The sequence below is a fragment of the Myiozetetes cayanensis genome, unplaced genomic scaffold, assembly GCF_022539395.1.
Source record: "Myiozetetes cayanensis isolate MyiCay16 unplaced genomic scaffold, myiCay2020 scf15, whole genome shotgun sequence".
Taxonomy (NCBI): Eukaryota; Metazoa; Chordata; class Aves; order Passeriformes; family Tyrannidae; genus Myiozetetes; species Myiozetetes cayanensis.
In genome coordinates this window covers 9939054-9966281 of record NW_026087159.1, presented here as the reverse complement: position 1 = coordinate 9966281, position 27228 = coordinate 9939054, and the positions used below count along the sequence as shown (strand labels likewise).

General features: G+C 38.2%; 1 protein-coding gene across 1 annotated transcript in view; it reads left to right on the top strand.

Annotated features, from left to right (window-relative positions):
• Positions 1-331: 331 nt before the first annotated feature.
• SMARCA1 (SWI/SNF related, matrix associated, actin dependent regulator of chromatin, subfamily a, member 1) overlaps positions 332-27228 on the top strand; it is a 32883-nt gene continuing 5986 nt past the window's right edge. The window contains 23 exon segments of the mRNA XM_050310592.1: positions 332-519; positions 3811-3897; positions 6078-6244; positions 7165-7265; positions 7386-7486; positions 7773-7952; positions 8611-8766; positions 9023-9154; positions 9883-9951; positions 10710-10819; positions 11481-11707; positions 12259-12380; positions 12771-12923; positions 14345-14477; positions 15455-15603; positions 16207-16326; positions 17461-17571; positions 17759-17872; positions 19759-19881; positions 21404-21536; positions 22487-22605; positions 22805-22876; positions 22878-23018. Of these exon segments, the coding sequence (XP_050166549.1) occupies positions 421-519; positions 3811-3897; positions 6078-6244; positions 7165-7265; positions 7386-7486; positions 7773-7952; positions 8611-8766; positions 9023-9154; positions 9883-9951; positions 10710-10819; positions 11481-11707; positions 12259-12380; positions 12771-12923; positions 14345-14477; positions 15455-15603; positions 16207-16326; positions 17461-17571; positions 17759-17872; positions 19759-19881; positions 21404-21536; positions 22487-22605; positions 22805-22876; positions 22878-23018 (2919 nt within the window). The 5' untranslated portion in view covers positions 332-420.

Below are 27228 nucleotides of genomic sequence, written 5' to 3'. Positions count from 1 at the left end.
TTTAATGTGGGTGTGGTGAGACGCTGGAACAGGATGCCCATGGAAGCTGTGGATGCCCTATCTCTGTAAGGGTTCCAGGCCAGGCTGGACGGGGCTTGGAGCAACCTGGTCTATTGGAAGGTGTCCCTGCCCATGGCAGGGGGTTGGAACGAGGTGATCTTTGAGGTCCTTTCCAACGCAACTTCCCTTCTGTGAGCTGCGGTGTCGCCGGAGAGGACGGGAGGCAGCGAAGCGCCCGCGGGCCGCCCGTTGAGCTCCGCCCGTTGTGCGGGAGCCGCTCCGGGACCCCCGTCCGACCCTGCCGGGGCCGCCCCCGCCCCGCTCCCCTCACACGGCCCGGCCCCGCCAGTATCGCGAGAGCCGCGCGGGCCGGGGGAGGGGCGGTGGGGCCGCCCCCGCCCCGGGACCGCCGAGCGAGACATGGACACGGACCCGAGCCCGGGCCCCGGCCCCGCCGAGGAGCCCCGCGCCTCCACATCCACCGCCCCCGCCGCCGCGCACGACCCCGGCAACGAGGAGGTACCGCGCCGGGGGCGGGGGGAGCCCTGCGGGTGGTGGGAGCGCGCCGGGCCCCGCCGCCCCCTCCTGCGGCCGCTGCTCGGGCCGCGCCGCCCCGGCCCTGAGGCCGCCCGGGCCCCTCCGCACCCGCGGTGAGGGCTCTGCGGGCCGGCCCCGCCCGGACACACCCCCGGCCCGGCGCCGCTCCCTCCGCATCCTCCCTGTCCGTCTGTGTGGGCCCGCGGTACCCCCGGCCCGGCCACACCGGGGCCGCTCAGCCCCCGCTCCCCTGCGGACCTCCCGCGCCCCGAGGGCTCCTGCAGGGCCCGTCCTCTGGAGCCTCGCTGTTTGCCTTCCCCTGTCCCTAGGGAAAGCTGCGACACTTTCCATGGAAGAACCGGGAGCTCCGAGGGCCGGCGGTGGGAGCGTGGGGCCTGGCCGGGCCGGGCCGGGCCGGGGTTCGAGGCTGGCCCGCTGTGCCCCAGCCCGCAGGGCCCGGGCTGTTCCCCTGCCCGGCTCCAGCGCTGCCCTGGCGCTGAGCACACCCCTCAGACGGGCGCGGAGGGCTGCCAGCTGGCTCTCGTTAGTTTTTTGGAAGAAAGAAGGCTAAGGCACGAGGAATGTAAGAAAGTGACGTATTCAGGTATCCTTGGAAACTGAGCAGGGTTCAACCTGAAGAGCGAATCTTATGAAAACTTAGTGAGAATGAGGACCGTGCATCAAGTATTTGTAGTATTGGAGAAATTTGCAGAACTGCTGATAACAGTGCAATCAGAATTTTTAGCCCAGTTACTGAAAGTCTGGTTTTGTCTGTAAGGAACGCTTGAGGCTTTAATTCATGACTTATGTATACAAACAGCTATGAGACACAGTGGAGTGTAATCCTGAGCGTTGTCTGGTTGTTCACAGGAAAAGGTTTAAGGGCTATTTCTCTATTAGATACAACTTATTCTGCAAAATTTTATGCATGTCAACTGATGAAGAGTCAGTACTACATGTTTAAAGAATGCCTGCATGGAAAAATCGTTTGAAGGCAGTGAATGGTTTCAGATATTATCAACTTTATGCCACTGTGCCATGCTGGACAGCGTCATAGAATTATAGAATATTCTGAGTTGGAAGGGACCCACAAGGAACATTAAAGCCCAGCTCCTGGCCCTGCACAGCCCCAGGAATCCCACTCTCAGGGAGAGCATTGTCCAAACACTTCTTGAACTCTGTCAGGCTTGACCACAGCTGTGACTATTTCTCTGGGGAGCCTGTTGCAGTACCTAACCACCCTAGAACCTTTCCCTAATATTCAACCTAAACCTCCCTGACACAACTTCATGCCTTGCTCCTCTGCGTCCCTGCCCTTCAGTGTCCTCTGGGCTGAACAAGCCAAGTGACCTCAGCTGCTCCTTGTGTGGCTTCCCCTCCAGGCCCTTCACAATCTTCTTTATGCCTTTTGAGTTGTTATTCCCAGTCAGTTTTTGAGGTTTCGTGGGGCCTTCTCAATTTAGTTACACTTACTGGTAGAAATTTCCCAGCCTAAACTTAGTAGCACTATTTAGGGTAGTTATCAGAGATTTTACAGGGGAGTGTTTTGTATCCTTGGAATACTCAGGATCTGATATTTTTGAAACTGCTGCGTGGTTGTGTTTCTTTGTAAGGTGTAAAATGACACCAGTTTTCAGGGGACTGTCTTAATCTCTAATGGAAACTTCCTAGAGTAGAGGCAAATTGTAACCAGCAAGTTTCCTGAGTTAAAAATGAAAGTACGTTTTTTGCTGGTTAATTGCATTGAGACTTGTCCTGTTTCCTGACAAGTCAGGCCTCTGAGTGATGAAGACACACTGTGTAAAGTTTCTAGGGAAAAACTCTCACAGACCTGATGAAATGTGTTGTGGTTCCGTGTTGTAGGAGGTACGTGGTCCAGTTTTTAGTGAGAAGTATTCTTATATCAAAATGTAATCGTTGTCAGGATGTAGATTTCTGTAACTCAGAACATTATGCAGAGGCAGGTTTGGATATGATGCTTGTCCCTACCACCTGCCTGGCTCCACCAGCACGAAGTAGTATTTTAGTGAAACTGCAGCATATTGTCTTCCCTTGTAAGTTAGGAGGAGGAGAAGGGAAACATGTGCCTTGTTTGTCTCTTTCATCAGCTTCTGATAATCTGCTGTTTGTTATTTCTGATACATTGGGGGCCATTAATGTTCAACAGAAACACTCCAGTGAGAAACAGGGGTGGGAAAGCAGGAAAACTGTCTTTTATCTTGAAAGGTAATGTAAAGGATGTGATTTTACGGTGCTGTGGCTGCAGTAACTTTACATGTCAGCTTGTTTGCCACTTTAACTCAGAGTGTGTTATTCACAAATATTTATTGCAGAATAAATTTGATTTGGATGCTGCCATAAGTTTTATTCTTCTGGGGAAGTCTGAGTAACAACAGAACTGGCATTGGAGCCATCTGCCTTGGGGCTTAGAAAGATAATATTGCATTGCAATTTACTGGGAAAACTTCCAGTTAAAAGGGATACTCATCATACTGAGTTGTTCTGCTTGAAGAACTGTATATTTATCAGTAGCAGTTCTGAAAGTTAAGTGTAATGTTGTTGGACAGACATTTAAATATTTTATACTATTTAGGATTGGTTTTGCTACTCGACCCTGAATAGTTTAGATTAATTATTATTTTAATGTACTTGTAGGAGGCTGATACTTAAAGCACTTAAAGCAGATTAAGATTCTGCACTGTTACATTTTATACAAACATGAACTTTGGCAGTTCTTTCAGTTTATTCAGGCCACTTCAAAAACATTTTTATAATTTAATACATCTCAAAATATATTTACTTTTTTATTGGCAGGAGGTGTGTAAAAAGGCACACTTCAAAGACAAATTAGGAAAAAACCCAACAAAGGTGCAAGTGTCAGAAACTTATAGTTAGGAATCTGACATTAAGAAATCACATTTAGTGTTTTAAAATATCTTTTCAATATATTAATGATGCATTTGTAGCAAGATCTCTGAAAAATTAAACTTGGTTCTCTTTCAGTAATTTCTTTCAGTGCTTTCCACATGGATCCTACTTGTAGAGATAAACACAAGGATAAGGCAAATCTCCAGCTTTCTTTTTGTCTGATCATCTCTTCTCTTTAGTTTCATCATGGATATCATGTTCAGCTTTGGGTGAAATAATATAATTAATGCATAATAATAGCATACTTACCATATAGTTTATAGGTATGTTCAGTTTGATATCTTTTTTGCTAAAAAACTATATAGGAAGCTGATATTTATAAAATGTTTAACTTTTGAATTCCAGAAAAATGATCCCCCTTTTCAACTCAAACTTCCTCCAAAAGCAGCTAGACCTGAAAAAGAAGTTGACCCAGAATATGAAGAGAAGATGGTAAGTGTTCTCATGATAAAACATACTGCAGCTTTTTATGGCACTTGGTTGTTGGAACTAGATCAGCACAGCTACATGGGATTATTTCAGCCTGGATGTGTCAGAAAAAATCCCAACCAAATGAAGATTCACGTAAATGTTAGTCCAGTGTGGTGCTTCTCACAGTGACTAACAGTAGGTATTTAGTGAAGAACAGGAGAGCAGAAGCAGCAGGTAGTGACACTTCTGTTAAACACTGTCCCACTCTTCCAAGTATTTTTGTCTGCACGATTTCTGGAGTTGGAGGCTGTGGCTTTTATACTCAGCAGCTGTCAGTTGATTTTTGGTTTTGTGGTTTCTTTTTTAGTTATCCACGCCCTTCTGTGGTAAGGAGTTACTATTCGGCGACATTTTATATTTAGAACTCCCCGTTTTGTTTTGAATCTGTCTCTGCCGGTTTTATCTGATGACCCCTTGAGTCATGTCAGAGGCATCCCCAAGCTCCTTCTTAGCTGAGAGAAATACTGAAGCTTCCAGTTTTTCATCATATAAAAATATAAAGGTTTTAAATCTTGATATCCTGTAATAAATGCCATAACAATGCAAAAGATAACTTGCCCATGACACCAATGAAGGGAGCTTGTAGTGCTGGAGAGGAGATGTAACAGAGTAACTTGTGTGTTACAAAGAGGCAGAAACCAGGAGGACATTGCAAGGCTCATTCTTGAATGACACATGTAGTAAGTTCTGTATCTTGTTGCATTTTTCTTAAAAGCTTTAATGTTAAATGGATGCCTAATAATTACAGTAGAGTCTGAAAGGATTGAACACCGTGGAAGTCAGGGAAGAGTATCACTCTTAAACATATTTGTATGAATACTTAATTTTTAACCAAAGAAAAGACACACAAGTAAATCTGTTTATTGGGAATGAGTTGAGTAAAGAGCTAAACTTGTTTTCACAGTATTCCACGTTGAATTTACAGCTTTCCTAAATTAGGTTGTTAGTTCAGTTTCTCTAGGAGGCAAAGGGAATAGATATCTAAAAAATCTACCTTTAATCAGGGAAGAAATAGTAATTTTTTCCCAGGAGATCCTTGTAAAGGTGTTTCTGTTACACGAACGCAGCGCCCTCGTGTGGCCACATCGTGCATTGCGCGTCAGGCTCATTTTGCTGCCCTTTTCCTCGGCCGGTGGTGCTGCTGTGGGAGCGCTTCCACTTCCGAGTCCGTTACCTGCACAAAGGCTCTCTGTGGTTTGAGTACTTCCCGGAGACGTTGTGATGCAGAACTGCTACTTCACTCTGGTGGTTTTTATTATCATATGTAAATGACATCACGTGAAAATTTCTTCAAGTGTTACAGTGTTATGTGAAGCTTAGAAATGTCATTGAGGGGCTGATAGCAATTCCATTCTGTCAGCGTTTGCATTTTGTTGTATTTTTCTTAAAATGTTGTAACATGTTGTCCTCTAAATATAGAGAAGGACATATGTTTTCCTGTGTGACACAGTGAAGTGCATATGCCCCACTGAGATGGTAAAACTGAAATGCTTGAAATTTGAAATCTGACTGCAGAATTCACAGCCTTGAGTGAAAGCAGTATTGAGCTGGTTCACTCACTGCTTTAGAAATACTTCTGAAAGCAGAGCTACTACATTGTTGTCTTGGATCAAATCTCAGTAGCCTTGAAGCTGATGGAAGTTTTGCTACTGACTTGAGCAGGGTTGGGATTTTATTCCTCTCTATGAGTCATAACCTTAGTTTTGTCTATCTTTAGTAAGCAGTCCCTTAATGCAGCCCTTCACAGTTGCTGCTGTGCCATGCAGACTTCAGCAGTCTGTACAAGTAAACTGGTTTGGGGTTGTTTGACTAAACTGTGAGATTTGACTGGGCATGAGTTGCTGGGATGAGGTTGTCCAGTCCTGCCATGTCTTCCAGATTGCTGTGGGGTTCACAAAAGACCCTTTCAACTACAGCACATTGCAACTGGGTGCTCTAAGGGAGTTCATGCTGAGCTCTGAGCTGAAGCAGCTCCACATCTGTCTCATGATGCTTGTAGTCCTCTGAGTTGTCTTAACGTCAGTTTTTTCTCATATAAGTTGTTATGATAAGTGTCTGAATTCTGTTTTTAATAAAAATGCATTTTTATGAAGAAAAGTTATCTTTTTTTTTTTTATTCTCTTCCCCACTTTGCAAACTAGAAAGCAGATCGAGCAAAAAGGTTTGAATTCCTCCTGAAGCAGACAGAACTTTTTGCACATTTTATTCAACCTGCAGCACAAAAATCACCAACATCTCCATTGAAAGTCAAGCTGGGACGGCCACGGATGAAGAAAGATGAAAAACAGAGTTTGATTTCAGCTGGGGAGTAGGTTTTATTTTTCTTTCTGACTTCTTACACTTTCAAGTAACTTATGCTTTTTAACATATCTATTTAGTTTCCATAGAGATTATTGTGCTTTCAGTAAATCCAAAACTTTTCCTGTTAATGGTGTATCAATTTCTTTAAAAGCTGGTTGGTGTGTGCATGCTGATCCATCAATGTTAGTGTGATCAGAAATGCACTTCTAAAGCAAATTGCCTGATTCTTACTATTTACAATGCTTTGGTCTGTATTGTGGGGTGGTATTGGAGCACATGAATTGACTTTGTTCTGCATGATGCTGAACTAGAAGGTGCACTCAGAAGGGCTCCAAATGTGCTCCAGCTGCTGGTGAACAAGTCAGTGGGACCAGAGTGGAGCTAGAACCAGGATAAAACAAGACTGCGTGGATGGAGTGGGGATGTTGGATCCTCAGGACAAACTGTCTTGCTCTGCCAGTCTGTATTAAGTGTTGCAGGCAGAGCCTGCATGCAGTCCCTCTGAGGGGTTTTGGAATAACAAACAATTAGTTTTTGGAATGTTTGCAAGATGACATTCTAGTTTATAAATTTAAAATTTAAAAAAAAAAATTTTGAATATGTGGTTCTTCTGAATGTTACAGTTATCAAGTAATTGAGTCTAAGGCCACCACTGATGTGTCTTTTATTTCTGTGTTGCTCTTTAAAAAATGCCTTAGAGAACTCACAATACCTGTTGTCAGATTTTACAGCTCTGGAGGAGAGGGCTTTATATCAACCTTTCTAACTAAAGCTGGAATGACCCCTAAGGGATAACTTATTAACAGAACACTAAAACATGCACATCGTAGATCACTGATTGCTTCTGCTGTAATTTGTGTTTTGAGTTTGCAGTCAGTGTATTGAAATTTATTCACTGTACACGTGACTCTGGGCTTCTTCCTTCAGGTACCGTCACAGGCGCACGGAGCAGGAGGAGGATGAAGAGCTGCTGTCCGAGAGTCGGAAAACGTCTAACGTGTGCATTCGCTTCGAGGAGTCCCCCTCCTGTAAGTGTTGTATCAACACTTCTCCAACTGCTTTGATGCAATTAAGATCTGAGCAGAACACAATTAAAATGTTCTACTCAGAATTAGTGTTTTGTACTTAGAGGAATCTTACATTTACAGATGTGAAAGGAGGAACTCTAAGAGATTATCAGGTTAGAGGTTTGAACTGGATGATCTCATTGTATGAAAATGGTGTTAATGGCATTCTGGCAGATGAAATGGTAAGCAGTCATCTTTTGGAATTTTTGTGCTAATTATTGAGCAAAATGTAACATTAAAGTGCTTATAGCATTTAATGTATGTGCAGTAGTGTGCATCAGTCTACAACAGTTTTGATTTTTCAAATCTGGAATTGTAATGCAATGAAAGGAATTTTATTGCAAACATTTGCTGTTCAGTTTGCTTTGAACAACTTAAATGGCAGAATTATATAGTAGGAAAACTGTTATTTCTGTATGGTATTTCACTTCAGCAGGTTTCTTTCCCCCTCCCCCTTTGCCAATGCAGGGTCTTGGTAAGACTCTGCAAACAATAGCATTACTAGGCTATCTGAAGCACTACCGAAACATTCCTGGGCCACACATGGTCCTGGTTCCAAAATCAACTTTGCACAACTGGATGAATGAGTTCAAGCGCTGGGTTCCATCCTTACGTGCTGTTTGCCTCATCGGGGATAAAGATGCCAGAGTAAGTGCACTGCAGTTCAAAAGTGTTTGCATTATTTTGTAAAAATATCATTTGGGTATGTGGAATTCTGTCTAAGCTAATTATTTTATTATATTATATTTTAATAATCTTTAACTAAATTAATGTTGAAAATGCAAAATATTATGCTTGTAACTATGAGCAAAAAATACAAATCAGATTAAATAATAGACTGGGATTAAAGTACAGCTCTTTGACTTGCCTCTTTCTCTGTTGTCTTCCTTTTTGATTTTTGCACCTATTTTTCTTCCATATTTGCAATGTGGCTCTATGTACTCATTTTTCTTTATTGCACTCACTTTGCCACCTCTTTCTTCACCTCTTTTTATGTAACTTCTCTCACTCTTTACTTGTATTTTATAAACCTGCCTTGCCTTGTGATTAGAATTCTGTTGTAGAACTTTTCATCTTTCATTGTGAAGGCCTTAAAATAGATATGGGGTGTTTTTCTGACTTGAAGGGGATCAGCAAGCTGGATGTTTCTGTGAATTCTGTGGCTACTGATATGGATTGCATGACTGCCTGTAACTATTTGTGCTAGTTTAGTCCATCAGTAATGCTGGTGGAGACAGTTTTCATTGAATGTCATATAAATTGTTCATATTTATAAGTGTTTATTAATCCAGTTCTTCTGCTTTAGGCTGCATTTATCCGTGATGTTATGATGCCTGGGGAATGGGATGTTTGTGTTACATCATATGAAATGGTAATTAAAGAGAAATCAGTCTTCAAAAAATTTAACTGGAGGTACCTGGTAATTGATGAAGCCCACAGAATAAAGAATGAGAAGTCTAAGGTAAACTCAAAATTGTTTGATACTTTGAAATTAGTTCAATACAAAAAGATTCCATCTGATTTGAGCAGATTTTAAGTGTTAGGTGTGGTGGTGTTTTTAAAAATAAAAACCATAAGCTATTGCGTGGTAAATACGAGTTTCATGGGTAGCTCCCTGTCCCTAAATTTAATTGACATTGTTTTAGGTGTCAGAAACTGATGAAGATTCACTGTGCTTATCTGTACACGGTGATGATAACTATTTGTTGTATTTGTAGCTGTCAGAGATTGTACGTGAGTTCAAGACAACAAATCGATTGCTGCTTACGGGAACTCCTTTACAGAACAACCTCCATGAGCTGTGGGCATTACTCAATTTTCTGTTACCTGATGTCTTCAATTCTGCCGATGTAAGTTGATGTTTGGAAGTACAATGTTGGTCTTGTTATTTTGATTCCCAGGCTGCTGTCTGTAGAAGAGAAGAATGACCAGCCTAGTAAGAAACGTATGTTGTGGAAAACCTGGATTCAGAAGTCTGTGGCTTACCAAACTGTAGACTACTCTTGCTTTGCCTAGTTAAACCAGTGCATTCTGTTAGTGTTGATAAGGTCTCAGAATAGTAATGGCAAATGTAATATTTTAAATAGTTCAATAGTTATGCAAAATTTGGGAAAACAATGAAGAATTAAGAACGTGAAGCATCCAAATAGGCGTAAGCCTTTTTTTGTGTAGAATTTGAGTAGTCTTTCTTCTCCTTTACTGTTAACATTTCCTTGTATTACTTGCTTCCATTAGTTTTACTCTGTTGTCCTTCTCATTACTTAAGGAGTCTGGATTCTTTTTCTTTTTTTAACTTCTTGCCCCATCGTTACACAAGCACTGAGGGGAAGGACTTGGACACTGCAGTGATGAACTTGGAAAACCATTGTAAATGAAGCAGAGTTGTGCATTTGACTTGAACGTTATAATATGCTGGGGAACAGACATAGCATTGCAGACTGATTTTTCTTTCACTCACAGAAGTCATTTGTCTCAAGATTTATGCCACTCTCAGCTGGAATGAAAGAGAGTCAATATGTGTCTTTTACAAGTACAGATGATAAATTGTTCATACTGATTGTGCTGTTTCTCACCACAGGATTTTGACTCGTGGTTCGACACTAAAAATTGTCTCGGTGATCAGAAACTTGTGGAAAGACTTCATGCTGTAAGTAATTAAAGCTGTAATCACATGTCATCATTAGCATGCACAGTGTGACAAAGAAAACCAGATTATTTTCCCCTTCATCTCAAAGTTGCAAAGATGAACGTGAGGTATTTAGTTACAGAACTGCCTGGCAGAATTTTCATGAATTAAATATTGGAACTCACTATTATAGATACTGCTTTTTGTACCATTACTGTTTGAAGCAGACAAAGTCTGAACATTAAATGTGAAAACGAAGACTTTTGAGATCTTTTTGAAACCACTTGTTATTGTGACTAGTATCTGATGCACATGTCATGCTAGTCTGAATAAAGCCATGCTTTTACCTTGTTTTACTGTGCATGAGATAAAAGACAGTTTTCATGTTACAGTAACAAAACAAATCAGAGAAACTACAACATACATTGCTTATATTTGAAATGTTGGTGTGTTTTGTATATGCTGCTAGTTGAACTGAAACAGAGTTTGTGTTAAAAGTGAACAGATTTTATAAGATTATGGGTTTGACCCCTGCATAGGAAAACAACTGGGAAGAACATGGGAATCCTTGCCTAGGATTGCATATTTATGTGTGAACTTAGTCATTACTGGACAGCTCTGTTTTGCAGACTTTAGCAGAATTTTTCTGAAGGAGTCACCATGTCAGCAATAGATATTGGTTAGTCTGAATGCATACCAGATAATTGAATCTGTTAATTTTGTATTTGAGGCAATCAGTTCTATACATTTGTCTGTATAAAACCCCTTAATTTGCGTAGGTTTTGAAGCCATTTCTATTGCGTCGTATAAAAGGTGAAGTTGAAAAGAGTTTGCCTCCAAAGAAGGAAGTAAAAATTTATCTTGGGCTCAGCAAAATGCAGAGAGAATGGTGAGTTATTTACATCAAAGTAAGAATCTTTTGTGATACACACTTTGATTTTTTTTTTCTTCTTCTTATAATTGCGTTTGAGACAGAGAAACTTTTATTTGGGGCTTTTTTAAAAAATGCACAAGTTAAAAAGAACTCAGGAAGGGCAATGAAAAGAGCTGGGAGGAAGAAACCAGAAACCTTTTTCCTGCCTTAAGTTTGTTTGAGAGAACATGTGCCTCCTAAGCTTCCTCCTTTGATCCAAGTATGTATGCACCAGTAAAAGTCTCACCTGAAATGAAAATAAAACTTTGAGGAGCTACATACCCAGAAAAAATGTGAGGAAAAGGAGCCAAATCAGTGTAGCAGCTTCTATCAAATATGTTTAATGATATGTGATACATTTGATCCACTGTGTGCTACTGAAGTGAAAGATAACCCAGTAAATGACAGATCCTTGTCACTTGCAAACAGATTGCCTTTCATGTTTAGGTATGGATTTTAAATTCTTATTAGTCAGATGTTTTTTGCCAAGTTTCGTAATAATATAGCTCATTGTTATATAAACAAAGCAAACTCCCACATCCAGAAATAAGTAATTGAGATATTGTAGGCTTTCGTGCATGGTTTGAATGTCAAATAAAAACCTGAGAGTTTTTCAAAGTTGCCTTTAAAACTTCAGGTATACAAGGATCCTGATGAAAGATATTGATATCCTGAATTCAGCTGGGAAAATGGATAAGATGCGTCTGCTGAATATTCTGATGCAGCTGCGGAAGTGCTGCAACCATCCTTACCTGTTTGATGGGGCTGAGCCCGGCCCTCCTTACACCACGGACACACATCTCATCACCAACAGTGGGAAAATGTTGGTGCTGGATAAACTGCTGGCAAAGCTCAGAGAGCAAGGTGAGTACTGGTTGTGGACAGCAGTGATCTGAATGCTCACTGTAAGTACAACTACCTTTCACAAATAGCATAGGTTCATTCTTGTCTTTCCTCCACTGAGAAGGCATTCACTACTTTGTGAGGTTTTGTTGAAAATTAATTTTCTGTAGATCTTAGCACATGGAGGGAAAGAAGTCTTACAGGAATGATGAGCAAGACTAAAAATTTGGAGAAGCAGAAAGAAAGGAGAAGGGAAACTCTAGTGTTCCTTTCTTGAAGAAAATTTCCAATGAGATGATTAGTTTGTCTGTGCACATCAGTTGTTACCTAATTATCTTTTGATGGTTTGAAGTGTTCTGTTTCTTTGGTTGTGTATTTCTCCTGTATAATTTATCAAATAGTCTGTCTTGAGTAGTTAAATCAATACCAGAAAAGTAACTTCAGAAGAGAGACGTGAGTTAGACAGAGTACAGAATATTTGACATAAATTCTCAGTCTGATCTGTGGTAACTCTGTGATAAAATTAATGTGAAAACATAAAACCAACAACAAAACCTCCTGTATCCTGTCAGGTTCAAGAGTGCTCCTTTTCAGTCAGATGACTCGCTTACTGGATATTTTGGAAGACTATTGCATGTGGCGTGGGTATGAGTACTGCAGGCTTGATGGACAGACACCACATGAAGAAAGAGAGGTATAGAAACAAGAAATTACTTTGGTTTTACATATGAGATTGTTAAGAAGTTATTATTTACATATTTATGTGTAGATACATGATTCTTTAAGGTAAAGCAAAAATGCTATGGTTTTTAAAAGGCTGCCAAGGGTGTATTTTTTTTCGTAACCAAAGTCCACAGTAAAGTACCGGTCATTTGTTCCTCAGATAAATGAAAAATATAATATATTGTGGACCTAATATGGATTTTTTCCCCCTGTGCAAATTTACAGCTTCTTATGTGGATACATTTTTTTTAATATGACAGTTGAGTACATTTAAAAGAAATTTCATTGAAAAGCCACCAGCAGATTGGAAACTTGTTTGAAAGATCTGATACTTAATTGACATTGCGTTTTTTGCTTTTAGGAAGCAATAGACACATTTAATGCTCCCAACAGCAGTAAATTCATTTTCATGCTCAGTACCAGAGCTGGAGGTCTTGGAATTAATTTGGCAACTGCTGATGTGGTTATTCTCTATGATTCAGATTGGAACCCTCAAGTAGATCTGCAAGCCATGGTGAGTTAACTCCCTAGTACACGTTTGTTTGTTGAAGTTGTCAATGCTCTATTTTGTACAACTCTTTTCAGAACTCACATTTTTGGTATTTTTCTTTACTTTTTGCATACACAAGACAATACCAAGAAACTGAGGAATTGAATAGAAAGGCACAAATAGAATATTTGGAAGTTACTGTAGATTTTTGTCTGTATATATTCGTCTTAATTAGTTTCATAATGACAGATTACTTCTATTGAAATACTGTGTCAATATTGTTTATAGAATCAGTCTTAATATCTGTCTTTCCAGAAAAGAACAGTAAGTGAATAACAGAGGGCTGCTTCCAAAATAAATAATTAAAAGCACGCAGCCTTATATTTCTCTATTTGGGAAATTTATGCTTTTGCAACCCACCTTGTTTCTGTTTAAGCATAAAATCATTCAGTAGTGATGTCGGGGGAAAAAAAAGTTATCTTTGGGTTAAACATACTAAAATCTTCTCTTCCTGAGTGCTGAATGTAAAAAAAATAGTCTGTAATTTGTTTCATGTGGAATAAAAATAACAGGGCCCCTCCTGCATGATTGGGAGAGTGGGTATTTGTTCAATAGTTTGTAATACTTAATATCTTTTTAATGCGCTTAAATTCATCAAATATTTCATGTGAATGGGTCATCCTTTTGATATGCATGCTGACTGCCAATAGTAAACCAACTTCCTGGGAACTGATGAGTGTGGTTTGTGAACTTCAGTAGGGTTTTCAGGAAGAAATGAATATTATGCAGGAGAGTAAAAGATTTTACAGATCATTTTTAAAGGACAGTCAGAAAATCCTGGTACCCACAGCTTAAAGGATAGTTGTTTTAAGTTGACAAAATATTTTTATTCATGTTTTTCAGAGAGGATAAGCACAAGTTTTGTTATAAACACAAGGATAGTGTGTCAGTCATAAACCTCATACTCTGTGTGTTGTACCTGTACTGTGTCAGCTGCATATTGATCAGTTAACACAGCTGGCTTGGGACAAGTACAGTATTGAAGCTGTGGCTGCAGGAACTTTGCCCAAGGAATCAAAATGCTCAAGCCAGGGATGCCAGAGTTTCATTACCTGTGTCAAGTGAGAGAATTAGTTTGAAAGCAGTGCAAATGTGTGTGTGTACTGTTGTATCCCCACTTCCCAGCTGCAGTCCAGACAGACACTGAGATATCTCCATTTACAGCGAGGGAGATGCATTTAGTGCTCCAGAATGACTCAGAACACAAACACTGTAACAGCCAGGTATAAGTAAATATCGCTACACTGGTTTTACGTCTTTGTATGCTCTTGAACAGGCGAGGAAGCAAGAAGTACATGCTAGTTTGGGTCTGCTGTTTCTGCAAGCTGACTGTCTATTGCTTGTGAGTTCTTGTTGCTGAACACTCACTGATTTATGTTTGTTAGGACCGTGCGCATCGTATTGGTCAAAAGAAACCAGTACGGGTGTTCCGACTTATCACTGATAATACTGTTGAAGAGAGGATTGTAGAAAGAGCTGAAATAAAACTGAGGCTGGACTCTATAGTTATACAACAAGGTATCAACTGCTATATCTGTTTGTCTGCAACTGAATTGTTCAGTCCCTTAAAGTATGGTTAAATGACTGTACAAATGTACAGCGTTAGAGAAAGCAGGCCTTGTGTATAATAGCAGTGTACTAAATCAACCCAAGAAACCCTAATGTATGAGTTATTCACTTGTTCAGCTGAATTATTTTAAATTCTGTTTTCCTGATTAATGTGGACATAGATTTATGTTAAGAGTCTAAACGAGAAAAGTAAACTACAGCTGAATAGATGTTACTTGGTTTTGTGATATGTTAAAAAGGAGGAAAAAGAAAAAGAAAAAAAGATTTGTTCCATGGCAGATAAAATAATTATATACATATCCTTCTTACCACAAAAGAATTGACTGAATATTAAAACTGCTTTGTGTATCTTTGTTTAGAAGCTCTTGGAAGAATAGTTTGCCAAAAACTAAGGTGCTCAAGCTAAGTTTTGAAGGTTGTATTTCCTTGAGGGTGGGCTACTGAAAGATGATGGTCAAAATATTGGTAGCATGTTGAAGAGATGAGATAGGATAAGTGAAATTTTGGGACAGCAATTCAAATTTTGAGAAAAGTATTCAGAAATTTGGGTTGAAATCGGTGAAGTGGATGTTAAAAATATGAAGTACTTATTAATGGTTATTACAGAATACTTTGTTTTTTCATCTTGAAAAAAGATTTTGTTCTTAAAAGTTCAGTTTTGTAAGAATATGATCTTAAATGTAAAATTTGGATTATCTGAATGCGAAACATTTTTGTTATGGCTTGATTTAAAGTTGTAATTTTGTTATTTTCCCTGAAGTTCTTGATTTCCATTTATTCTCATCTCCAGTGAAATGTAATTTTTCGGTATGGTTGTTCTGTTTTTCCTTTCTCGTTCTGTCAGTGAACTAAAAAAATCCACTGTTTGCATGGTCCTACTGGAACTCCTGTAATTATAACTTCCAACATATTTCTTCTAATTTTAGGAAGGCTCATAGACCAACAGTCCAACAAACTGGCAAAAGATGAAATGCTGCAGATGATCCGCCACGGAGCCACTCATGTTTTTGCTTCCAAAGATAGTGAGCTGACAGAAGAAGATATAACCACTATTTTAGAAAGGGGTGAAAAGAAGGTCAGAGAACAGTTTTGTGTGGAATTCAAAATGTATCAAACATGAAATACATATGCACGAAATTGAGATGGGATCTGGTGATGTAAATCAATTTTTATGCCAAATTATTACTTTACTATTTGTACGTATTTTAAATCATATGAAAGTTTGGAAGGAGTAGAATTAGTGAGTTGTAATTATTTTCAAGGTTCAGACTTGTGTGCATCATATCTTAAGCATGGTTTATTTTGTGGCCTTTTAGAAAAATGTAAATTTAATGCCAAGAATTCTAATAGACACAAAATCTTTATGGAACTTCATTAGGGATTAGATAGCTCTGTGGAAAAATGAACTGCCATTTCAGCTCCAAGGAGTTGGGCATAAATAGAATTTAAATTTAAAAGTTAAATCCTACAGTTGTAGGACTACATCCCAACATAATAAATTTAGCTTAATGGAGAGTCTTGGAGTCGAATTGTTCTAAATTGAAAAGCACAATGGGCATCTCTCTTTACAAGAAAACGTAAGTAAAAGTTTAAAGCAGAAAGAGACACTGAGAATGCAGTAATGATGAAAGATAAAATAGCTTGAGTGAGCCTGAAAGTGTCTTCCTCTCTTTTTTAGACGGCTGAAATGAATGAACGATTGCAGAAAATGGGGGAGAGCTCCTTACGAAATTTCACTATGGACACGGAGATGAGCTTATACAACTTTGAAGGTGAAGATTACAGAGAAAAGCAAAAGGTAATTTTTCTTAGTCTTATAAGCTGAGAGGTGCAAGCATAAAGGCCGTACTACAAATGTTATGGCTATGAAGGTTGTTCTAGAGAAGTAAGGAGCTGTTGAAAAATTCACTTGGCTCTGCAAAAGCGTCAATATTCTGATTTTTTTTTAAAATTAGCTTTCAGCTCCACTGATTTTTTTTCATGGTAAAATCAGATAATATTGCTCAGATTTTATCCTTTCTGCAGCAAAAGTACTATGTTGCATCCTACTATACTGCTGCAGTCAGCTTTGTTTTACTGTCACATAACAGAGGGGGAAAACCAGGCCTGAGAATGATTTTGTGTGTAGATCTTGGACTTTAGTCTTGTTTTGCAGTGCAAGTTTTAGTCATAAGCATTAATGTGCACTGTTTGTTGATTTACCTAGTAATAGAAGGATCATCCAAACAAATAGGTAGTGCTCAGTCCCACAAGGTTCCCTTTTGTGTCTCCTTGTTTTTTATGGGATGTACAGAGAAGATATCCCGAAGGTCTCACCTGGAATCAGATATGTGAATTCTTATTTGTTAACTACAAAAATGCCCTTCTAGCCTTCCAATCTTCTTACCAATTTTGAAGAAATATTTAGAAAAATAAATTGTTTAATGAGAATATAGTGCAATGTGTGTGTGTGTTCATGTTGATAATTTCATTACAAGAAGTGAGTTAAATACAACATAGTCTTGAAATACACTTTAGTAACCTCAAGTCATTCAGTTAAGATTAATCTACTGCTAATGGATTTTTTGTCTATCGTTGTAGCCTCTGTAGATGGAGAAGCAGTTTATTCATATCACAAGAAATTAGAGTATTCAGAGCCCAGGTCCCCAGTCTTTCCATTGTGTTTTGGTAGATGGAATCATAACCTTACTCAGCTGTCTGACGTACCTAGAATACTGTAAAAGGATCTATTCTTGCCACTCCACTGCCTTGCTTGTGTATTATCTTTTATGTGTTAATCAGCTATATATTTTTGAGCTCTAGTCTAGTACCCAAATCATTTTGCCATGCAAAAAGACATTCCTGTTTTGCAGTGCCACTTTAGTCATTATTCCTGTGACTTCAGGAAAGCGTTAAGCTACTGAAATCCCTTTTTATTCTCTTCTGTGTGTAGCTGAGCATGATGGAGTGGATTGAGCCTCCAAAAAGAGAACGCAAAGCTAATTATGCAGTTGATGCTTATTTCAGAGAAGCCCTGCGTGTCAGTGAACCCAAAGTCCCAAAGGTAAGAAGCTGGCAAGTATGGAGGGCTTTTTATGTTCATCTTTTGCTGCTCCTCTCCCATGTTGTATCCCCTGCTCTCACCCTGTGTATTTACAAAGGGATAGGTTGCCATTGCTGCTGAATTATCGGAATTTGATTGCACAGAAGTCAAGCTTATGTAATGTTGATGTATCTGTGTGTTTTTGAAGGCTCCACGACCTCCAAAACAACCAAATATTCAGGATTTTCAGTTTTTCCCACCACGGTTATTTGAACTTCTGGAAAAAGAAATTCTGTATTATCGTAAGACTATAGGATATAAGGTATTGCTTTTTTTTTTCCTCTTCACATCAATGAAATGTATTTATATTCCTCATTGCAGATTTATTGCAACTTAAAACCTCTATTCCACTGTGGAACAGAAAAAGTAATCTGTAATTCTTTTCTTCACTAAAAATTTCATATCTGTGTAGCTTTGTGTTTTGTGATGGGTTCCTAACAATAAAATAGAGTGGAAAAAGGAGAGACTGTTCTAATGCTTCAAATACTCAAACCCCAAAGTGTGATATGTGGTCTAGGAGAGAAATATGAGGTCACCTTCCAGAGTGACTTCTTTTTGTTAAAACTTTTGTATGTCTTATGCAGAAAGTAACTTAAGATAATACTGACTTTGATATGAAGGTAATTAAACTGATAACGACTTTCCTTGCATTTTGCTGGGATATAAAAGGTTTAAAGATGTGGAGAAGTCTGAATGCATTACTACTACAAAAAGGAAACCACACAACAGACTCCTCTTTTTTCTTTTTACTTCCCATTACCCCTGAGTTGAATTTCTCCCTCCCACCTGGCTGATGTTGTTGGATAAGTAGTAAACACAGGTTTTGTTTTAGTGTTGATTATCTTTACTTGCACCAGTATTGACTGGGTAAATCAAATGGATCCTCTGCTTCTAGACATGTCTGTAACGTGCTTTAAAAAGCCCCAGGTTTCATGGCAGGTTGCAGCAAGAAGAAATCACCCATAAAATGTGTTGGAGAACATCAACTTGTCATACAAAGCAACAGATAGAAAATTGGTGTTGCCCAAAAGTAGAATTAATATTAGCAAAGTTATATTTTTATAATAAAAAACAGAAGGTGTCTTAGAATCTAGTTTGAAGCAAAGAGAATTTATATGGATGACAGGATAGAATTAAGCTAAGCATTAAAAGGAGTATAATTATCTTGGGGAAAGAATTTATTCAATTAATGATCCAATGAAGAAGGATGAGAAAATTGTTAATGTTGACAATATGCATGAAAGCAGAGAGGTTTCCAGCCCTGTTAATGAAACCTGTCAGACTGGATAGGTTGAACATGAGTACTTGTTATCTTAAAAACTTAGTATAGCTGTTTACTGGTGGTGACAGTGATAAATATGATTACATTTGTTCTGCTTTGAAATGGAAGTATAACTTTTCTTCTGAGGAGAGTTTATTATTAAATCTGAAAACTGCCATAAACAATATCAGGAGGTATCAAATAGGTAGGAACCAAGCTTTATGTGTCAGTCTTAATTTAAACCACCAAAGTCAAGAAAATTTCTTAGATATTAAAAACAGCTGAACAGCTCTTAACATACATATTTCTGCAGCAAAAGGCAGTAGCTCCACAAAATCTTTACTGGACACTGGTTTCTGACTTGTCTGCTGTTGTGTGCAGTGGAATTGCAATATACAGTTTAAAGGTCCCAGATATTAAATTGGTCAGTGTGGAACAAGATAAAATGTTGCTTGGTCTTGTTTATATCATGTTGTCTGTCTGGTCCTTACTTTGACAGTGTGCATAACTCCATAGGAAACCTGGCAGAATTTAGGATTTCACTGTAGTTATAAACCATTACTAAACCCTTGGATGTGGGAGAGCAGGTCCTTAGCTGATGAAAAGTGCCACTGAAATCTGTGAGCTGCGACAGCTTACACGAGGTGGGGCTCTGCCTCTCACAATATCCCTAAATAGTTGTTTGTGGAAGTGGGGAGTACAGGGCATAACAAACTTATAAAAGACATTTGACAAAATCTAGTCCTATTTTGGGGAGGAAGGGCTTAAGCAATAGGATTTGAATGCAGGCAAAACACATTTGGTAACTTGTACAGATCAGTACTTTTAAAATACAGTCTCTGAAATAACATTGCTGCATTACTGCTTTCTGATACCCCTGATTTTAGGTCCCCAGGAATCCTGATCTTCCAAATGCAGCTCAGGTACAAAAGGAGGAACAAAAGAAGATAGATGAGTCTATGCCTCTGAATACTGAGGAAACTGAAGAGAAAGAAAAGCTTCTAACACAGGTAAAAGAAAAAGAACTGAAGTATTTAATCATATGGTTTTTACTGGTATGCAGAGTAAGTACTAATAATGGTAAATACACACAGGAAGCTATACTGACATTGCTGAAAGAAGAAAGCAGATAACATGTAATGATTTTGCTTGGTTTTGCTTTGAGGGACCTTTCCTGTCTTTGAACAAATTTACTATTTCCTTGAGTGTCCTTGAATGTTTCTGAGGCCAGAACTTGAATAGTAGATGCACTACCCAGCAGCACATGCAGAAACCCAATCAGCAGGGTTTCTCCTGTATATCTTGCATGGCTTTTTTAATCAAAAAGACTTTGAATCAGGACAAGCCTCTGTCAACATACATGGTGTTTATGTAGATGTCTAAGGCACATCACCTCTATTAATTCTCTCCCACCTGAGTTGTTAGGCATGTTCTTTTTATAGTGGGACTGAATTCCTGTGCCTGGCTAGTGCTTGACCTTTTGGATGGTCATCCTGCTGAGTAGGCTTATTAAAAGTTGATTGTGAAGGAGAAAAGTGTGTCTCAAAGTAACAGGATTTTTTTGATTCAGAAAAATTTCCTGTGGAAGAAATAGTGTGCCTTGGAAGAAAATTGCAAGGTCACAATTTCAGTACTAATTTCACCTGTGTATAGCAGAGAAAATATTTAAGCTGGTGCTGATATGCATATCAGTACTGCTATTAATGATTAAAAGGAAATGCTTGTATTGTGTATATTACACTAGTTCTAAAGATGCTGTCCAATTGTGGAGTGAATTTATTCAGCTGCAGAACTGACAGAGTTCCTTGTAAATATATTTCTGTGATGAAAGAAACTCGATGCACTACAGATTACTGCTCAGGCATGTGATTGTCTTGTTTGTTCTTGGTGTTTTCTCCTTTCCCTGTCTTTAAATTGTAACATCTCATCACATTGGATGATGTTTTTGTGCATTGCATCTTGCTTTACTTGTTCAGTTTTGGATTGATTTCTTTGGTACATAACAAATTCTCTGACAGTGCTGCAGAGTTTCCATTTGATTGCATCTTTTTGGACTAGAGATTGTTTCTTACACTTATGCTTTCATGCAACTCTTTGTCTGGTTCCAGGTTTGTAAATGTCTGTAAAGCTCTTGCTTTAGATACTTGCACTGCTCTAAGAACTTGCAATGACATTGCATTGCTCACCCTGTACTCCTGATACACATTTCTTGTATCTGCTGGAGGGTGATTGTCATTGAGCTTGTTTCTTTGGAGAAATATCACAAAAACTTTAAAAAGAAGGGGTAAAAAGCTCTTACTAATGCATGTGGACTCATGCCAAAAAAAATCCTCTTTAGACTGTTAATGATTGAGTAATAAGACCCTGGATAATGCGAGTTTATGGAAATCCTGAAACACCAATGGCCACCGTAATTACGTGACGTGTTAGAGGCATTGCCAGTCAGAGCAAATGGTACCTACATAAATCAGAATTTTGCAGAATGTTTCCCTTCTTCCTAATAATGCCTTCTTGACCTCTTGCTGCTTGCAGGGTTTTACAAACTGGAATAAAAGAGATTTTAACCAGTTTATTAAAGCCAATGAGAAATACGGGCGTGACGATATAGACAATATTGCCCGTGAGGTGGAAGGAAAGTCACCTGAGGAGGTCATTGAGTATTCAGGTTTGTGATGTTTTGAAATGTATTTCTTAATCACACAGTATTACCATAATTTTTGCTTTTTTCTACAGGTTCTTTTAAAATGCAGAATTTGTATGTGTGTAAGATTAATATTTTTTTTACAGTATACAATTTTTTTTTTCAGAAGACTTAATTCTGTTAAAAAGGTTGATTCTTCAACATTTAAAAAACACCTGCAGCTGCCTTCATCCCTCCTTAGTCAAAATTTAGAATTTTACATGGTTAATTTACATTGACAACATGGACTTGTGGAATTGTGAAGTTGCCTTGTAGTGCCAATGTGATTCTTTATGCTGTATCTCTGCTATTTTAGCTAGTACACCAAACCTTTGTCTTTTGTATTTACAAAACGCTTTTTAATTTGTGCCGATTTCTTCTCCTTTCATTCTTGGATGTAATTTTACTAAACACCATAAAATTTAGCTTTGCAGTATTCTTCCTACAGTTAAAAAGTTTGAGTTCCCTTCAAAGTGTTGAATTTATTTTGGATTGGCTAAAAGTTGTCACTGGAGAAACCACAGTTTCCTAGCTTTTATAACTTATAGACTAAGTAGTCTCTGCCCATAGAGATAAGTAGTGAAAATGAAAATAGTAATGTGTTTCATTGCCACACCAGTGATTCTAACCTGGTTCACTACTGTTATGGAAAGCAGTCCTTAAAAAAAATGACTACAATTAATTATATTGAATGTAAAATTTGTTAGAATTTTTACTAAACCTTTACTTATAGTTAACTTTTAAGGATATTGAATAAAGGGTCTGTGCAAGTTTATTTTTTGGCTAACAAAGTAAACTGGGAGAGCATTAGCACATCTTCTAAGATTTAATGGAACCACAAGCTACATCCTTTTTTTGCCAGAGTGCCTTAACTGAGTAAAGTTGTAAGAGCAGAGGAAAAGATTACATTCAACAATTTTGTTTTGTGTTTTTAGCTGTTTTCTGGGAACGTTGTAATGAACTACAGGACATTGAGAGGATTATGGCTCAAATTGAACGAGGAGAGGCAAGAATTCAACGGAGGATCAGTATCAAGAAAGCCCTTGATGCAAAAGTAATCACTCCAGGTTTTCTTGTTTTCTGCAGCTGATTTCTTTCAAATTCCTTCAGAAAAGGAACAGTTGGGGATGGAGGTTCTGTCTTTCTATATATCCTATGTAGTATACCATCTGTCAGTGATCTACACTGATATGTAGTAAGTCCTTGATGTAATAGTGTACGTTTATTATTCCTCATTTTTGTGTTGCATTCAGATTGCAAGGTATAAAGCGCCTTTTCATCAGCTGCGCATTCAGTATGGAACAAACAAAGGGAAGAATTACACCGGAAGAAGAAGACAGGTTTTTGATATGCATGCTGCACAAGATGGGCTTCGACAAAGAGAACGTGTATGAGGAGCTGAGGCAGTGTGTGCGCAACGCCCCTCAGTTCAGGTTCGACTGGTTCATCAAATCCAGAACTGCCATGGTGGGTATCACCAACATGGACAAGGCATTCAGTCAAGTATCTTATTCCCTTTTTTTTTTTTTAAGCACCATCACGTCAAATTTGGATTTCTGCTGGAACTTTGGTGTCTGGGAAACAAGTGCTGAAAGAATAAGTTTGTTTTTCATTTTCATTTCTGGTTTTTTTATTTTTTAAAGTAGCCTTTTCCCATAGCGCAGCAAACAACACATTACAGCTGAACCAAACAGATTAGAAAACCTGCCAAGCTGAAGTTCCATATTACCCAAAGGGATTAATGCAGAGATAGACTAAACTTACAAATATCCTTGTTAGTTTTATTGCAGACTGAGTGTTTTCCCAAACAATGTCTCTTAAAATAGGACTTTTTTAGAATTGTTGGACAATATTAAGGACCGAAAACGTCTAAATTGTATACGTGGAGAAAAGAACAGCTTTTTGAATGTAGTATTCAATTTCTAAAAGTGTGAGAAAAGTTAGTGATTCTCATAGGAATTAATCACTGAAGCAGTGGGTTTAAAGTGCACTTTGTAGTTGTGAATGTGGATTTTCACATGGAAATGCTTAAATTTCTTTAGGTATACTTTTCTGAAGATTTTGTTCGTGATTAGAGAGTATAATACAAATTGAACAGCAAGTAGACTAGTACTCTGAATTTTAGATTTTTTTTCCCTTTGTCTGAAAAGCAGAGCCATTAATTTTTAATTAGTCATTAGGTTAGAATTGATAACACTAACAGAAACTTTGGTGGTTGCAAATAATAAGCTGTGTAGGTACCACCATCAGAATAGGGGCTTCTTTCAGTTATAAAAACCTATTAGCTTTGCCCTGGGATTTTTGTTTAGCTCTCCCCTGATTCAGTTCCTTTTTCTTATAAGTAAAATTTGTAAATCAGTGCACCTTATGTAAGAAACACAAACGTGTTTTCATGTGAAGCTGTTTAAATAGGAAAAATGTACTTCCAAATTTTTCCATGATACCAGAAATAACTTCATCTTGCAATGACTGAGATCTGTAACACTTCTTTGTCTGCTTGAGTAGGAAATCATATTGGTTGAAGCTGATACAAGAGACTGGAAATCCCTATCCTTTATACAGCTGTTGTAGATTCTCCCCATTGTCTTGTAAACAAATTTTCAATTAAATGCTGTACTACAGTCATATAACTTAAATGTCATTTTGCATACAAGTCTGGATTTTTTAGTAGTTTAGTCTAGCATTTGCAGAGCCACTGTGCATTGTTGTTTACTGACTTAATTTTCTGGCCTCAGGATTTGTTTATAAAATGTTCTTTCAGAGTTCTGGGTACTGTACTAAGAATAAATAAAACATAAGATAAAATATTTAAAATGTGTATTTGAACAGGTGGGTATATTTGCTTCTCCCAGTACTGCTTGTAATTATGCAATACAATTTCTGCTTGATATTTCAGCAATTAAAGTGTTTCTGGATAGTGCAGCAGTTAGTCCTTAATTAAAAAGAATTACAAGCATTACTCACTAAAATGTCTGTTTGAAGAAATACTGGATTTTAAAATTATGTCCATAAAGAGAGAAGCTTCCAATATTTAGTCCATTAAGAAGTTTCTTTTAAGTTGTCTGTGCAGGAATTCATTGGAGTAAATCATAGAGATGGGTACTAGAAATTAAAAATGTAGCTTGGCTCTTAATATTAGTTGATATATAGTTGTCAGGGATGGAGTTAAATATGCAATTTAAATCTTCTTGCAGATCCTTGTGTTCAGGATACTTTTCTTTTTAAAGGGGATAGAAATAATTTGGTCAAGTGTAGAAATATGTTCTGTGGTGTCTAATGCTGAAATTGAGGCACTGGGAATATAGTGAATCTTCTGGCTTAGGTTTTCCTTTAAAATTCTGTCCATTAATATTAATATTTTTAGTTTTTCTGCTATCACACAGTTGAAAAAAATGTTATGAAAATAGAAAGCTAAAGCAATCTTTCAGTGTGCATTTAATTTTCTTAAATATTTTAAATTGCCATGCTGTGTATGGTTTAGTAGTTTATAACTGCAAATCACTGATATAATCTATGTATTCTAATATCCTGACACTTGTGGGGGGATTAATTTCTGTGGGTCCATTTTGCACTAGTTTGGTGATTTTTCTTTGTAAAGAAACGTGCTGGAAAAATCACATGATTACCCAGAATAATGAACCAAATATAAATACAGATCTTTATAGAGGAGTAAATAAGTGTAGTGAAAGTGGAGAAGACTTCTTAGAGTGCTGAAATTCACGTGTGATCACTTAAACTGATATGAAACAAGATAGAAAAGGCAGCATAATTCTGAAAAAGACTTAGCAGGCTCTTTGAGAAAACTTTGTGTCCTAACCACTAGATGTCTCTTGAATTCCATACAAATAGCTAATTTATCTTCCATCTTATTACTTCTGTTTCTTCTCCTGAAGATTTCTCTTTGAAAAACAAATCCTGCTTCGTTTATTTATTCTAAAATCAGATGTTTTTTACCCGAAACATAAGGTTTCAAAGAGATCACAAGTGCTTAAGATTGTATTTTTTTTGATTTTTAAATTGAGCACAGTTCTTTTTGTGTTTTTTTACTTCTGTCCGTGCAGGAAGAATGCAAAATATCAGGGCAGTAGTGAAGCAGGTGTCTGTTCTCTGAAGTCATAAATTATGCATCTCCTTTTTTTACCTTTCTGCAAACCCTGCCCAGCATAAGACAAATGACTCCTTTGTAAATACAGGAATATCCAGGCCTGTGGACAAAGCTCTGCTCCCGAGTCAGCATCTCTGCCTTCACTCATGCAGAAGGCGATGGTTCAGTGCTCCCATCTTATTTATTGCAATGCTGGTCTTTATAGCTATGAAGGGGTGAGCAAAGTACATCTTATCTCTTCCCATCTCAAAGAGAAAAGTATCAGGCCACGCAGAATAAAAACTCAGCTCTAAAAGTGCAAGGCATTTTAAAATAAGTGTATTTTTATAGTAGTAAAATGGAACGGAGTGGTCCATATTGAAATTTCGGTAGCTCAGTGGAGGATTTATCATGCAGATTCTTTCTGATGGTTGGTGTAAAGAAAGCAGTGTGCGTGTCACATCTCACTGTCAACTGCTTCTGTGATTCTCTGGAGAAAATTGTTCTTGAGTCCATCCTCTGTCCACAGCAGATGTTTTGGTGTAGTGGTCCATCTGGAAATTCTAACCATGAACCTGTACACTTTAATAAATCTATGTATTTATGCAAACATTTTTCCCCAGGAAAGAGGAGGATTTTTCTGAGTGCCTTGAGCAAATGGATCAAGGTTATTTCTTAATCTTTTATATTTAGTTGCTTCTCTTGAATTTAGCACGAACCAGTTTCTCATACACAAGTAAAAATCGAGCTGGTTGTTATTATGAACCAGCTTGTCATCACCCCAACTTTAAATGTTGTAAAATACTTCTTTCATATTTACAATATCCTTCTATTTCTGTCTACTACTTTTTATCATCTGTATTCATCTGTAGAGTGTAGGATTTTGGGACAGACGCTCTCTTTTGTTCTGTGTTTGGGGATACAGTGTATGTTGGGATGGCTTGCACTCAAGTTTACTCAGACTTACTGCCTTTTTATCTAAAAGCTGTTGTTTGGGTGGAATTTGAGAGGTTTCATTGCTTTAAGTGAGAGTGTTTTAGCTCCAGCAAGACTGTCACATTCCAGGGCACAAGCACAGCACCTTAATTTGTGCTTTAGCCTGTCCTGGTGGGGGTTACTTTGACATTGATGTGATTGAAAAAACTTACTGTAATACTCTGTTTGCGAGGCTACGTGCATGGCACTGGAATATTTCTAGTAGGGAGTTGTAAAGAAAAATCCTAAACACTTTTTTTTGTGTGTGTGGTAAGAATAATTCTTGTAGTGGCAGGGTTCTCTGTGTCCATTCTGAATTACACAGCCTTCACCCAAGGCCACGGAGCATCCTTTGTAGAGGAATCTGTGGAAACTGGAGAACTTTAAAGAATGTGGTTAAGCTTGAGGGTTTTAATGTCTCAAAGATGAGTCATTTGCTTGACTGTTTCAGAACACTCAGGCTCAGGAAAGCATTCGGGCTGCATCGTTATCCATCAGGGAACATGATGGCTGAGGCAATATACAGGTTACAGATGCTGAGAAAATAGAGACTAATTTCTGGGCAGAAAGGTCACCTGTTCACTTCATTGCAAATGGACCCATTGTAGGTTAAGATTT